The sequence below is a fragment of the Podarcis bocagei genome, assembly GCF_964188305.1.
Source record: "Podarcis bocagei genome assembly, chromosome: 4".
Classification (NCBI taxonomy): domain Eukaryota; kingdom Metazoa; phylum Chordata; class Lepidosauria; order Squamata; family Lacertidae; genus Podarcis; species Podarcis bocagei.
In genome coordinates this window covers 43,288,544-43,304,767 of record NC_138128.1, presented here as the reverse complement: position 1 = coordinate 43,304,767, position 16,224 = coordinate 43,288,544, and the positions used below count along the sequence as shown (strand labels likewise).

The following is a 16,224-nucleotide window of genomic DNA, read 5'->3' as shown; positions in this document are numbered from 1 at the left end:
GTAGAGAGATTGAAGATTGACAGGGCTGAGCCCTGGAACCTATCTCCCTGTAACTGTGCAAAGGAAGCTGACATTTTTCACTCGTTAAAACAACCTCTGCCAGTCTCTAGTCACTTTGGCAGAATCTTAAATGCCATCTTGTTTGAATGAATGGCACAATAGGTTAAAGATACAGGGCTTAATGGTTTAGTAGCTCACTAGGAACCAATTATGTTTCATCTATCTCCATTTCTTTATTCAGTGTCTGTTTTTGCTTATTGTGCAAAACCAAAACAAAACACCCAACCTAGAATGCAGCGGTGGAAGGGACCTTGGAGATCTTGCCAGTGTGGCATAGTAATTAAGAGTGTTAGATTAGCACCTGGGAGACCAGGGTTCAAATCCTCACCTAGCTATGAAACTCACTGGGTGACCTGTTAAGAGTAAGTGAGAAAGAGCCATTCGTTTCCAGAAACTGTGAGTAGATTCTTGAAGATTCTTGAAGCATCGAGGTGCAAGTTTGTTTACTCTACAGCACTTAGAAATAGCTGTGGAGCACTTATCTGCGGACCTGCGCAATTCCTGCAGGGGAGAGACTGCTGAGCAGTGTGCAGGCAGCATGTAGGCCTGAAGTGTGCCTTACTATCTGTGTGGTAGTAAAGTTGTAAATAGTCTTCTACCGACAAGACTGTCAATGCCTTTCAAGTAAACAATGCTTGGCTGAGCTTTACTGCTTCCGTGAGGGTTTAATTGCCATCGGCTGTGCACAACTCGATCCTTTCAACGCGAAGCTCTGCAATTGTCACTCTGCTATGCAAGAGAGCTAGCAAACACGCAAGGAAGTGTTGCTGGACCACCTTCAAGACTTGCGGTTGGAGATTGTAAAACTTCTTCATGAGCTTGGGCCAGTAACAGTCCCTCAGCCCAACCTACCTCACAGGGTTGTTGTGAGGATAAAACGAGGAGGAAGAGAGCCATGTACCTCACGTTAGGCTCCTTGGAAGAAAGATGGGCTACAAATGCAATGCAATAATTAAGACTAGACCATCTATTCCAAATGTAATGCTTCATACAGGATCTGCATTGCAAGATACCACTATGCATCCTGGACAGATAACCATTCAGCCTCTGCTTAAATATCTCCTGCGAAGGAGAGCCCACCACTCCAGAGCCATCCTGTTCCACTCTTGAACACCTATTACCATCAGGAAGTTTCTCCTAAACTGAAATATGCTCTCTTGCAATTTTCACCACTGGTTTTTAGTAGAGCAATGGAGACAAGTCTGCTCCATCTTCTGCTTGCTGCATGAGCTCCATAAGAACTGAAACTGTGCTCCCAAGATGATGTAGTGCATTTGTAACGTTCCTACATTTCTGATTGATGGCAACCAGCTTTGTCAGTACCGACCCATTTGTGAGAAGGCAATTTCCTAACAGACAATCACCCCAATAGGTAAAGATGGCAGGACCTTATGGACAGCCACATGTATACAGCCTCCTCTTGCATGTAATGATATCAGGATGGGACTAGCACGCACTGCTTGGAACCATGGTGCTTTTTAAAAATGTCACTGCAATAACTAATTCATTTTCCTTTGGCTCCAACTTTTAAGGAATGATTTGAGCAATTCATTGGTTAAGAAGTCCCCTATGGTGCAGAGCAGATAACCCCTATTTACTAATTTACTTTGATTTATAGAACACTTAATCCCTCAAACTCTGGGGAGACATGTTCAATGACCTATTTAAATACAATCCTTAATTCATTTACCCTCATAATAGCTTTGTAAGGAAGGTCACATATGGAGAAGGGGGCTGAGTAATAGCTGTACTACAGGATTAATCCCAGGGGTTGCTCTCCTTGTCAGCCTGTCTGCATCCAGGTAACGGGCTGCAGATTGGCATAGCAGAAAAACAGACTCATAGAGGAACTGGCTGAGAGGAAGTCCCATCTGGAGGAAACAATCAGCTCTTGCATTTTCTGTAGTTTATTTATTAGTTCAAATGAAGTATTCTTACTTGCTTGACTCCTAAGAAAGTGATTCAGCAATAACTTGCCCAAAGCCACCCAGTGACTGACCTGGGATTTGAAATCCAGGTCTGTGGACACATTGCATTTTCTTCTAGAATAAATGGAGATTGGGGTTTTTTTCTACATAGTCCATAGACAATGAAGACAGGAGTGCCTGGCGTGCTCTGGTCCATGGGGTCACGAAGAGTCGGACACGACTAAACGACTAAACAACAAACCATAGACAATCAAGATCTAATGCTTATATTTTTGCCCCTGAAAAATTCTCCTTCAGAATCTGGTTTCATTCTGAAAAGAAAAGCTCATTGAAGATTGATTCTACATTACCTCGGGGTGTGTCTGATTGAAAACCAATGCAGACAGTCCCAGGAATGGGAAGGGCCCATGAGGAAGGCTGAGGCAGCTGCCTTGGAATGCAAAGACGTGGCATCCCTATGGGCACCCTGCCTGCCCCTGGCAGAGAAGTGATGGTGGCAGCAGCCAGAACCTGCTGCTCCTGCCGCTTCATGAGCACTTCCACACAACCTAGCTTTGGGAGCTGAGGCGGCAGGGACACCTTCTCATTCTGTATACTGAGGCTGATTGCAGGGAAATCTTAGTTCAGCACTACGGATAGGTCAACATCCTCCACCACGCTGAGGGCAGCAGGCTAAGTTAGCGACTGGAAGTAATACTGTGTAGCACGCACAACTCTGTTGTCCAACACCTCTGTACTGTTCCCCTCCAGCATCTGCCACTTGAGGCAGCTACTTCACTCTGCCAAATGATAGGGCCAGCCCTGCTCACCGGGTGACCTTGAATGTAGTCTCTCTCTCAGTCAGCCTAACCCTACTTCACAAGGGTGTTGTGAGGATAAAATGTAGGGGGCGGGGGGCGGGACCATGTACCTAACATGTAGCTGCTTGGAGTAAGGGTGGGATATAAATGCAGGCTTTTTGTACTTGGAAACAGGTAACGGAGATGTTAAAGTGGTATATTTCTGCCTAGATTTTAATGAGGTTTCAGCGTCTGCATTTTACAGCGGCTGTTCTTTGCCCTGAGCTAAGGGCTAAAGTGAGGAGGAGTGAAATGAAGAGTTAAATACCCATTGATTGAGGTAACTCTTGGCAAACAAAACAAAAAGGGGGGGGGGGAGAGCAGAGAAGGACAGGATGTAAATGACCATGTACTTTCCCTTTGAGTCTCATTGGCTACCAGCTCCTTTGGATGAGCTCACAAATGGTCCTTCGTATTATACATTTAGCAAACACAATGGTTATCGTTCTGAGCATGCCCAGTAGAAATGCTCCGGGGCCAGCAAACTGTGAACAAACCTGTTTGCACTGTACAGCCAGCGCAGATAAGCCCTAATTGTTATGCAACTCCTTAGCATAAGCTCCTGGCATGCCTCATATGATTCTCTTGTACTAAGTCTGTCCAAAATAGCAACAAGAAAGCATGTAACTAAAGACACAGCAGGGGTGTAGGAATTCACACAGGCCTTGGATATTCTAAGGGTTGAACAGCTCCTTATTCCTTTTTCCAAAAATGCTAAGCATAATGTATTTTCTCCGGAGCTTCTTCAAGGTAAGAAGTTTTAAAACTTTTTCTAAGTGTGTTTCAAGGTAAAAGAAAACTTGATTTCCAGGGGGACTGGAACGAAGCACACTGTGTGTGTGAGCTCAATTCATTATTAGATACGATTCTGGAAACTGGTTATCTGCTGCATGAGTTAACCGATGGATAGATATACTTATATTTATACCACATCTGGTTTTTATGGCAAATAAAACTTTATGTGATTTTGTTTAAAATTAAACTTTGTTCCTCCAGAGAGTGAAGACGGAGAATAGCTGGCAGAACATTTAATCAGGCTGAGTGATTCATTGTGCTAGTGATTCATTCCACTGCAATTCATTACTTTTGTGCTTACTTGAGACTTCTCCCTTGTATTTTAAGCAAGTGCAAGTAAACTTCAGAACAAAAGTGTGTCTGTCTGTGTGGACCCCAGGGTTGTGCATTATTATAAAATAGCTTTGGAGATACAAGGAATTCAGTATTGGGGTGATACTTCATGTCTGAATTTTATCAAGAGTGTGACCTTTTTCTTGCTCTTCCTTTGCATTCTGATTCTCCAGGGGGGTAATCAAGCATTTGGTCTTTATGCCTGAGAGTGAACTGGTGCAAGTCAAGTAGATCCTCTTTTACGGTAGATGGCAAGAACCATGGCTTGTGGAGAAAGTGATATTTAATCACAAGCTCCAAGTTGACTTCGTTGACATGCCTTGTAGCCTGATCCTACGGTGCAAGTCCCTCCAGGTTCCCTGGAATTTACCTTCCAATTAGTGTGCAGCCTTCGTTCTCTGTGACAAATTCCAATCATTTACAGATAAATCCGCAAATGGTATTTCACCTGCTTTGAAAAATTAAAAAAGCGCCACGCAGAGTGCAGAGTGTACAATTTCAGCTGTAGCGTGAAACTGTAACTAATATAGGATACTGTTCAAATTTGCTGAAAATGGATTTCTGCCAGGTTAAACAGGGAATTTAGCCACGGTGCCAAGCATCCAAGTAGCCAGACAAACGTTACAGTAGAGTGGAGGAATTTCTGCTATTGTACCTTTGCTCTCCTATCTCTCTTTACAATCCCTTGTATTTACAGAACAGAAAGGCACAACAATAGTTCAGACAAGTCTTCAAGGGTGTGAAGCACTGATATTTTGCAAGTGCACAACCACAGCACTGGCAAATGCACCCTCTGGGAAGTTGGTTCAGAGCTTGTTGTGTTGATTGGAGTGCACAGATATGCCCTTGGGCTGATAGCAAATAATATGGTTGCATTTGGACAATTCTACACATTATTGAAGGCACACTTGGATTTCTGACTTTGAATGAGAGCCACAAGCACCCCTGGCTTTTTGATAGGGGTATTTACATGTTACAGTTTTTACATTCACAGGACGATCTTACGTGCACATCCAACAAAGATAACATGTGAAATGTCAAAGCACGCGAAGTGTACTTTTAAGAAAGCGCAACAACAAAAAAGAAGTTTTTAACTAGGACAGCTTGTTGTGAATCAAACCTTCATATGAAAGGGTGGGGTGCATACTTAAGGTATACTTGGTGAAAATGTTCAAAACAGTTGGGACAGGTGCAATCCCAGGAGAACCTGGCTGTCTGCAGCTTGCATTTTCTACCATGGCTGCTTCACTGGATGTGTGTTAAAATTAGTCAGTTTTTCAGCAGGTTCCACAAACAGGGTTGCCACTTTCCCCCCTGAAAGCTTGCTGACTCTGAGTCAGTGCGAGCAGAAGAACAGGCAGATGTTCACCAAGGGCAGCTTTTCTGATCATGCAAGGGAAAGGCAGCATCTGTTAATATTCATGTCGCTGCAAAAGGCATGAGCTTCCTTGTCCACTAACAAGTGGAAAACTGATCCACAAACCGTATAACCTGCAGTATCTACATTAAAAGCAGCTCTGTTAATCCCATGAGATCCAGTACGGCAGTTTGAGTGGTTTGTGTACCTGAGCTTGCGGCATCACCACTCCCTTTCACAAAATGGGAAACAGTTTGTGCCTGTGGTGTACATATCCCAGCACAAAGTGCAGTCCGGTTAATCACCCGTTTTATATTTGTAGTATGATATCCCAGCCAAAAGAGAGGTGAGTTGTTTTATCATTTCAATAAAATCTTATTTCCACACTATGGTTAGAGGGAAAAGACTTCCCTAAAAATATTTTGTCCATTCACTTCCTCCCACATGTATAGCAGAAATAACCAAGAATACATCCTTTTAAAAAACAACCAAACCTTGGACTAGTACTTTTCGTTTGTTTATAGCAACAAAACTCTCATAATTCCCAGAGTCAACATTTTGTAAGCAGTAATGTCATCTCATGGCTCTCCCCTAAGACTGGACAATTATTATTTTTATAAGCAAAGAAACATGATTTGTGTAATTCGGTGAATCAGATCAACACAGTCTAATTCCCAATGTTCCATGTGCTCTTCACATGGATCCTTCTTTTAGAGAACGGTATACTCCTCCCCCTCAGTTCATTGTTTAGGGAAGTTTTAATGTGTGATATTTTAGCATGTTTTTAATATTCTGTTGGAAGCCACCCAGAGTGGCTGGGGAAACCCAGCCAGATGGACGGGGTATAAATAATAAATTATAATTACTATTATTGCTACACTGGAGTGGCAGCTGCCATAGCATAGCAGGTAGTGTTGGAGCAGATGCCACATTTCTGACATTCAGTTCACAGAATCATTATCACTGGACGGTCCATCAGGCATTTAGTAAAGTTATCATACTGAATGGCAAGACCATCCACCCAACATGCCCCCATAAGTCAGGTAATGCTATCCTTGGCCACAACATGTCTGAAAACACCAAGATCCTGAAAGTACAGACCAAAGATAACACAAACAGGGAGAGGGTGCACTGTAGAAAAGTGTCTGTGGAGCAAACAGCTGTATGCAAGAGAAACAGGACACAGCTAGGAGAGACCACGGACTTCTTACACATGGATGTACACAGACATTCCGCCTCTAGTCAATCCGACCTGGGAAAACTGTCTTCCCAAGTTCAAAGTTTGTGGTCGGCCAGAGCTAATGCAGCAGCAAAACCCACTCACTGAGATTTACAAAGGTTTATTGGGGAAAGGGGAGGTGGGATTCCAGCACCTCTCCCCGCTCCAAGCCAGACAGTTGATGGGGGTTTGATAGAGTCAAAGAACATTGAATGGTACTCTTGTAATATTTGTTGTGGGGATGGGATCTCTGGTAACTGCATTCTGTGAAGTTTACCTTCTCTCCAACACTGACATGCATGTTTTCTTGTTATTCCTGCAACATATTTTTATGCTTTCAAATGATAGTATGTTATTGGAAGGGGTGGCATTGATATATGAATAGACTTTAAGAAACGTGTTTCCCTCCTCAAGTTAGCCTTTTGAAATGTCACTACGAGTAATCTGTTAGGACCAGTTACCATAATAATATTGTTCAATACACCCATGTAAACCAGAATAGGTTCATTCCACGATGCGAGGGGGAATATATTAGGGCTGGCTAGTTCTAAATCAGTTTAAAATAAAAGCTACAGTTCTGTTCTGTCTTCATTGTGTACAAGTTACTTTTGCTGCATAATTTGCCCATAGTTCTCTCTCCACTGGGTAAAATGGGAACTTAAAAGCCCTCTAGCTTTAAAACTGCCAAGCACATTTTAAACAAACTACCAAAAGAAAAAACAATGAATATTTCCATTTTTGAAATAATTTCAGTCACCAAAATGACAAGTTTAATATTTTTTTCTTAACTGGCAAAAAATAAAATAAATGATCAAAGACGGACACTCCCATTCATCTAATTTTTCCATTAGATTTCTTTGAAATCCAGAGAGCTTGTACAACTCACTAAATAAATCCTCCATACTAAATTTTAAATTGATGGAACAAATCATGTTACTTTTATAAAGGGCAGCAGAACTTCCATGCTTTATAGAGTTCCACTTGCTCATTTGGAGAAAAAGATTGTCCTAAGAATATTTACCTCCAAGTAAGTCTCATTAAAATAAAATAAAAATCTGAATGAACATGATTAGGAGGGTGGTGCTTGTAAAACGTTTCGTTAATGTTAGAGATACAACTGGAGTCAAAAGCAGGACAGTGAAGAACTTTTGTGTTTGTGTTTTAATAACGCAGAGATGCTTTCAACTAAGTGATACTCAGCATAGACCTATTGAAATTAATGAACATGACTGAGTTAAATCTATTTATTTCAATGGGTCTACTCTGAGTAAAAGTCAGTTGAATACCACCCACCCTAGGTTTTTAACTTTGGAGTCCTTAAATCCCAATCTCCAGTTTATGTTGAGTACAGATATGAGTAATCAGGAGTTAATGTTCTTTAATGGCTAGAGATGTTTTCCTGATAGTCTTGAATGTCTCTCAAGCCTTGGAAGGTGACACTCTCCAACCAGAGCAGAGACAGATAACTTTTTTTGGTCCAAAGCCTTTGCATGGTCCCACTGCAACCCCTCTGGAAGCCATATGCCAGCAATAGATGTGGCCCTAAGTGAGTGTGGCCAGTCCACACTCTTACACTCTCTCCCATCCATGCAGGCGCACACACAGGCAGAGGAGAAATATGTATTAGCAGATTACCCCTATTTAAACCTATGTCCTGTATTCTGAAACATGCCAGGGCTGGAGTATCTGCAAGTACAAAAAGAAAACTTCTTAATGTAGCATAGGAAGGCTTTCAACGGCATGCTGAGTGAATAAGTGAACTCTGGGAGATTTTAAAAGACATCTAGACGGGGAAAATAATAATAGTAAAAGGTGATGAAATAGGTGGGAATAAGGACATGCATTCTCTGCTCGGCCCCCTGCTCTGGTATGCATAACTCCATACAAGAGACACGCGAAGTAGCCAAACCTATTAGAGGCTCCAACTAATACTGCAGTGCTTTTCCTCCTCTAGGTCAGTGCCATTTTTAATTACTACCCTGGTGTATGCTGAGACATCAACAACATCAGCAGTACTGAGGAGCAGATCAGAGCAGCCCGGAAACAGAAAGGAGTGCTCAGGTCTGCTCCATTTTTTTCCAGGTGCATCCTTCCTCATACCCGAGCACTCTGATCTGCTCCTAAGCACTGCTCACCATCACCGATGCTGGCAACACACTGGTTTGGGAGCTGGTGGGCCTTTTACAAAGGTCTGGTGGGTAGGATCAGGCCTCTTCAGACCACTCCTGAGGAGCAGAGAAGCAGCTTGAAGCCTTCCTGAACACTGACTGGCAGGGCTGCCCCATGTTGCTCTGCCCCTAGAGGAAAAACAGAAAATGCTCCTTCTCCTCTGGGTGTGCAACAGAGGAGGTGGCAGCCTACAAGTGCAGAAGGAAGTGGGCGTCGTGCTCCTCAGAGGCCAGCCTTGCCACCTCTCTCAGGTGCCTGGAGCTTGCCACCTTGCCTCATGAGCAGCCTACTGACTGGGTTTAGGGAGCTGGAGAGGGAAGGAAAATGCAGTCAGGGCACTGGAGAATGTTGGGGGGAGATCCCTGCCATACAAACATAGGAAGCTGCCTTATACCAATTCTGACCACCTGTCCATCTAGCTCATTATTCTCTGCCAGCTTCTGGTGGTTATGGTCTTCCAGTTCTCCACACTTGCCCTGCATCTGCATGAGCACCATGGGCCAACCCAACCCACACTTTCCTGTCTGCCTTAGTAACAGGCAGTCTTCTGTAGCAAATGGACACTCTGCTGAAGAGCAGACCAAATCTGATGTAGAAGTCCTCTCATCCCACTTTGGCCTGTGGGCTAGAACAGAGGCCACATTCACAACATATATGTAGATCAGCATTACATCACACAGTTGTAGCTTTTCCTATAGAACTCTGGGGGCTGTAGTTTGTTAAAGGAGCTGAGTTGTCAGAAGACCCCTATTCCCCTCAAAGAGCTACAATTTCCAGTGCGGGTTAACTGTCAATCCCTCTTTATACGCAGCCACGACTGTTTAAAGTGCTTTATATGTATGGTTTGAATGTGGTCAGAATCTAGACAAGGCATGCTTTTAAACTGCCTTTAAATCTGTCTCTAAATCTTGCTCATTAGCAATAATCCACACAGTTTGCTCTATAGCTGAGCATTGTCCTAGTTCAAGAACAGTGTGGGCTGCAGCTTGATTACTGGGGTAATGTATAGGGCAGCATACTAAGACCACTGTTAAGAGGCCAACCTCAGAAGGGTTGTCTGGAAGGAACTTCTGCAAGCGAGTGGGTGCCACAAGTGCAGCCAACACTTCTTTTGAGTTTGGGTGGGAATCCAAATAAGCGATTTATGAAGGGTGAACTTTGTACCTTTAGACGAGGAGCATTAACTTTCAAATATCATGTTGCCAGCCCTTCTCCAACAGAGGGTGAATTGCAGCACCAGCCAACCCACACAAGTTCTGGATATATTGTTTAGCTTCAAAGATATGAACATAGCTCTGTGTGTGTGTGTGTGTGTGTGTGTTCCTGTTAACAGTTCATAGTGTTGCATTCAGCAAGCTAGTCTTTCCATGGGGGCGGTGAGCAACAGAAAAGCGGGCACTCCAACAACACGTCCAGCAAACACATCCTGCTAAGTTTTGAAATGCCAACTTCAAAACATAGAACTTCCTTCCTGAAACAGGAGGAGGAACAGACGTGTATCTTTGTAGTTTACGAATCACCTGCTAGATTAGAGGTTAGATTAGATTTCTGACCCTTTTAAGGCATGGCCTCTTCCAGTATATGGCTAGAACATTGGATGCTGTCTTACAGCAAGTCAGAACATTGCCTCATCTAGCTCACTTTGGTCTAAACCAGCCTTTCTCAACCTGTGGTTCCCCAGATGTTGTTGAACTACAACTCCCATCACCCCTAGCTAGCAAGACCAGAGCTCAGGGATGATGGGAGTTGTAGTCCAACAACATCTGGGGACCCACAGGTTGAGAACCGCTGGTAGCAATTCTGCAGCGTTTCAGGCAGGGTTCTCTCTCAGTCTTACCTGGAGATGCCAAGGACTAGACATGGCAAAACAGTGTTGTTGCCTAGGGCCCTTGGATGCTACCTTTGGATTCCTGACCACCCAACCACCTGCTGCTGCATTATCACTTGAGAGATCAGTGGGGAGATACAGAGATGCGTACTGTTACTGGGGGTGGGTCTTCACTGTGTGTCTCCAGCCTTAGGAACTGTGGGTTTCTGTGCTTGGGCCTGAGAAGGTAAACATCTTCACCAGCTTTATGAGGAAACCTGCCGCCAACTCGAAAGCAGTGGTGGAAACTTGAGCTATACAGAATGTAAAGGCATGGACTAGCTAGGAAAGAATGTAAATGGTGCACTGTTACAGGATACAAATGCCCATTAGCTACAAGTATGCATAAAGACCAAAAGATTAACATAGCTATTAAATATAGCATTTCTTTATTTGTTTTAGTTCTAGATTGCCCTTCATTGCACAGGAGCCCAGGGTAGTGTATAAAATCTGAAAACACAATGACATCTCTAAAACAACCTTACTTAACACAAAACATAATGTATTAAGCAGCTGGGTCTTTGGGCATTTATATCTAAAAGTGCAGATGAAAAAATATGTCTATAACTGATATCTAAAGATTGATAATCTGGGGGACAAATATATTTTCACTGAGACAGAATTTCACAATCTGGGTGCCACCACTGAGAAGGCCCTGTCCTAGGTGACCTCCCTTGGTGATCTCAAAACATGTGTTGCACTCAGGGAGGTGCTGCTTTAAGAACTCAGGTACCAAGCTGTTTAGCAATTTGTACAACCTTGAACTGAGCCTGGTAGTTCACAGGGAGCCAATGCAATGCTTCTTTTAAGGATGACTGTCATATGAGTCACCTTGTTGCCCTGTTTAATTGCTGAGTAGCTGCGTTCTGCACCAACTGCAGCTTCTAGACTATCTTCAAGAATAGTCGCTCATAAAACACAATGTAATAGTCCAATCAAGAGGTTATCAGAGCATGGATTAGTGATACCAGGCTGTCCTGGCCCAGGAATGGCTGCAGCTGATAAACCAGCTGTCCCTTGACTTGTTTCAGAGGGAATTCCCTAGGCTAGGTCCAATCTTTGAGAAGGCCCTCTCCTCCCCTTCATGGGCTGCAATACAGTGTGTTGAAGGCTGTGTACACACTATACCTTTAAAGCACATTCTTTCCCTCAAAGAATTATGGATACTGTGGTTTACCTACTATAGAGTTGCAATTCCCAGCAACCGTAACAAACCACAGTGCTTTGGATATTTTTAAAAGATGTAGTGTGTGCACAGCCTCAGCAGGCAACAGGACAACCAGGAGAGCTGCCTTTTGCTGCGAGCAATTGTTATTGTACTCCAATTAATCCAAAATTTATGAAGAGCTTCTCTACTTAACATGTTTGTTTTCTTCTTCTGAGTCTACTGAGCCCTGGTAAATATTGCTTGGACAGGATCATACAGCTCTGAAGTAACGGCATGCACCAGATGTTCATCCTCCTGGGTAATTGAAATCATTGCTGAAATCACATGTTACAACAGCTGTAATCTCAACTAAACAATAATACTCTGTTGATGTAGTTGATGCTTGGACCTGTGCAAGCTTTGCTTCATAGTGCAAGAAACCTTTGAAGACTGAAAGGCTTCTCCAAGATGTTCTTAATGTTTGAACTTGGTTTGTTTGGAACAACCTATTCTAATGCATCAATGCTTAATTCTGCCAGTTGCAAAAGCAAACATCCAATAAAGTGACCTAGGCTCTGCTCTTCCAGTGGGATTGGGTGTGGGTAAAATATCCAGGCGATGTGTATTTAATGCATCTGCTGTTAAACAAAGAAAATAAGAAGAGCCTGTAGGATGAGGCCAATGGCCCATCTAGTCCAGCATCCTGTTCTCACAGTGACCAACCAAATGCCTGTGGGAAACCTGCAAACAGGACTTGAGCACAAGAGAACGTTCCCTTCCTGTGGTTTCCAACAACTAGTATTTAAAAGTATTGCTGCCTCTCACCGTGAAGGCAGTACATAACCATAACACCAGGAAAATGAACTACAAACGCCTACATTTGGGATCCTCTCCAAACCCGTGCCAAAGTTTTGCAGTTTGGGGGGAGTGTTTAGCAGTGCCCCACAAACTGAGCAACTGATACCTCAAACATGGGGGTCGTATTTAATATTAACTATGAACCCCAAATTTTAGGGTCCCCTCCAAACTGGTGCCAAATTGTTGTAGTTGTTTTGCAGCAAAAGCCCGGCATTTTGTAGCGCCACACAAACTGAGCATTGAAACTGCAAAACTTTGGCACAGGTTTGGAGAGGATCCCAAATTTGGGGGTCTGTAGTTAATAGGGCCCATCATGCCTAAAAGCCACTGAGAGCCTTATCCTCAATGAGCTTGTCAAATTCTCTTTTAAAGTCACCCAAGATGGTGAACACGACTGCCTCCTGTGGGACCAAGTTCCATACTTTAACTGTGTGATGTGAACAAGGACTTGCTTTTATCAGCCTCAATCTCCCAAAAGTTCTAGTGTTATACAGTGGTACTTTGGGTTACAGACGCTTCAGGTTGCAGACTCTGCTACCCTAGAAATAGTACCTCGGGTTAAGAACTTTGCTTCAGGATGAGAACAGAAATCGTGCAGCGGCAGCGGGAGGCCCCATTAGCTAAAGTGGTGCTTCAGGTTAAGAACAGTTTCAGGTTAAGAACGGACCTCCAGAACGAATTAAGTTCTTAACCCAAGGTACCACTGTACTGCCCAAGAATGGATTTGTTATCTGACATAGAGTTCGGCATCCTGGCAAAATTATATGGGGCTGGATCAGCTTATTTCTGTTTTGGTTTTTTTTTGGTCAGTTTTGTATTTGAGACCTTACATTATTTCTCAATCATATGTCTGTTTTGTCCTGATCTTTTCTTTTCTTTTCTTTTTTTTGCAGAAGATTCACATTAAACTGTATGCATTTCATACACATTTTATGCAATCCAACTCCCTAAAACATACATTTGTGTATACTTTTGAGTTTCCCTTAAAATATCCATTTTTTACACTTTTTAAATGTGAAATATGCATTTTTGTGTGTTTTTATTTAAACCAAAACAGCATTGCAAAATTTGAGGAACTGATAGCTGCGTTCTAATTTGCACCTAAGTGTGGAATCGGTGAATTAGGTCAATTTGTTTTAAAATATCCCCTCCATCCTTACAAGATTAGCAGTTGCTTTTAAAAATCAGATTTCTAGCCTCCAGAGTTGTTAACAGCACAGGAGCACTGCCAGAATAAAATGACAAGCGTAACAATGACTAAACAGAGGATCACTAGATTATGCTCTGGTTGACCTCTCAAAGAAATGGAGCCCAAAATAGCACTAATTGTAATCTGTGCTATCTAGCTATCTAGTCGAGTGCAGAGGAAACCAACACCTGCCAACCTATGAATTGCTGCTTAGCAGTTTAATCTAATTAAATGCCATATGAATATTAATCTTCTCCTTTTATGGAGTTACATTATGCCACTGTGTAGCCGAGTGTTGCATATGGCCCACCAGGCCGTGGGAATTGGAAGGGTTTGATCTCCTGACAACATTAATGGCTGATGTGAGGCTTTTATGTGAATAGTTTCCTTTGTAGATTAGTTAAATCTGTTTTGCGGCTGAAGTTGTGCATTCGATGCAGAGCAGGAAGGCTGTTTTATGGGTTATTTATACTTTGCAGCATATTGGGACATCTGCTTGAGACTTTCTCTCTCTCTGCTTAATTGTTAAGGTGAAATTGAAGGGTGTGGAGCCTTAGAGAAAACTGGTTTCACCTGGGTGTGTCTCATGGGGTAGGACCTCAAGCATAAATTATATGAAAGAATCAGCTTGGAGTGGCCCTCGAAAGACGCATGTTAGTTGCTGAAATGTGTTCAGAGTGGTTCCGAGAGAAATGGAGGTGCAAAAATCCTTCCGTGAAGCACTGTCACTTCTTTAACAAGCTTTTTGGATTCAGAGACCGAAACCTTCAGAGCTCACTACCTTCAGGGACCCATTCATTAACATTCAGGGGCATGCTCAGAGAGTGCCCAGAGGGGGCTGAGCCCAGGCCATTTTGAGTCAGGCTCGCATTTCCTGCTCCTCTCTCTCCCTTCTTGAAAAAACTTCTTTTTTTCTTGCTTGGCTTAGGAGGGCAGCTAGACACACTTCAAAGTGCCATGCTGGCAAGACCCCAACCACCCAGCATCTTAATTTGCTCAGAGGAGTTTATGCATCTAAATTAGCATGGGAGCATTTGTGTTATGGGCCAGCACCCAGAGTCCTTCAAGCAACTCTTTGTTAATATAATTTCTGAGTGCAAAACCAAAATCAAATACAGCAGTAATATTGCAATAAACATCTCCCCTCCCTAGCTGCCAGGTTGAGACCCTGAGGGGGTTCCTGTACTTATAAGAGTTTTACAGAAGGGAGGTTGTTGTTTTTTACTTTTTGTAACTTTTCCCATCGTGGTGCAGCAATGATGGGAGAAGCTGCACCACATGAAATTCTCACTTTATTGCAATTGCTAAGGGTACAGGAGCCCTCCCAGAGTCTGACCTGATTACACTGAACAGTGTTTCTATTGTTCTCCCACTAACACAGCTTTACTTAGCTAATTCCAGCTAATAATCTGCAGGCACCTTTACTAGGCTGATACCAAGGCTTGACCTCTTATTTGTCAGTTATATAAACATTGTGTCAGTTAGAAAATGAATCAAAATTCAAAGACTGCTATTATCAGGACATACATTAATATGAAACTAACTTAGTTACAGCCGGACTGACATCCTGATCAGTCTACATCTAAATGTAGCCTCTTGTCTTTTGTTCCTGATAGAAGTTCTATGCCTTTAAGAACTGCATGGCAGTAGAAAATCAAAAGCATCAGTTCTCCCCATCACTGCACTGATGAGCTAGGAAAATTCCACACCTGTAGAAATTCTACCTGTCATGCATCTATTTAAAGCACAGTCAGAGGCAATGTGACATAGCAATACTTCTTATTTCTGTTTCGTTAAATGTACAGGCTTTATCCACACTAATGTAATATTTGGCTGTGATCAATTTATTCTGGAAAGAATGGAGGTGCCCTGGGAGAATCCTGATAGTCTGTCCTTTTAGAACCACAGCCATGCCTTCTGATCCTTAATTCAATTAGCTGGGAGTAAATCCTATTCACTCCTAATACAGTTGCTGCTGGGTAAGTAGGTTTGAGGATCACAGCTTCACCTAGCGGGTGACCAGATGTAAAAGATGACTGAGCTCCTTTCCGCAGGCTCAGTTTGCCCATACAGAGATGAAAAAGTGGGACCTTTGCCCAAATTCTCTCTTCAAGACAAAAGGTGGCCAGACAACCCCAGAAGAACCATGACGTGTCCCCCCACTAGAGATACTTTCCCATACATTCTGTAGACCCCATTTAGTATGTGCAGCCTGCTAAAGTTATGATCATCTAGCTACCGTTCCAGGCACAGGAAAATCAATAAAAGAAAAGAAAAAGAAAAAAGCAATCCTACCATCTTTAGGGTCGTAGCCTTAGTTCCACTGAGCTCAAAAACAAAGCTGTGCAGAGAAAACTGAAACACTATAAACAGTGGGGTTAAAAATGGCAAACAAGACATGCAAAAAATAGTTTGTGACACAATTCAAATTAATGCTGAAATTTAACTGAATTGTCACATATT

General features: G+C 42.8%; 2 protein-coding genes across 14 annotated transcripts in view; one reads left to right on the top strand and one right to left on the bottom strand.

The window, feature by feature from the left end:
* ARHGEF4 (Rho guanine nucleotide exchange factor 4) overlaps positions 1 to 16,224 on the top strand; it is a 155,895-nt gene that overhangs the window by 14,044 nt on the left and 125,627 nt on the right. Inside the window, exon 1 of one of the 2 annotated variants that reach the window (XM_081191096.1) lies at positions 3,421 to 3,577. The exons of the other annotated variant lie outside the window; for it this stretch is intronic. Coding sequence (XP_081047222.1) covers positions 3,539 to 3,577 — 39 coding nt within the window. The 5' untranslated portion in view covers positions 3,421 to 3,538. Of the gene's footprint in view, positions 1 to 3,420; positions 3,578 to 16,224 lie in introns of those variants that run through there. 2 annotated transcript variants of the gene reach the window in all.
* Positions 1 to 16,224, bottom strand: part of GPR148 (G protein-coupled receptor 148) — a 106,636-nt gene that overhangs the window by 76,788 nt on the left and 13,624 nt on the right. The gene's annotated exons all lie outside the window — the stretch shown is intronic.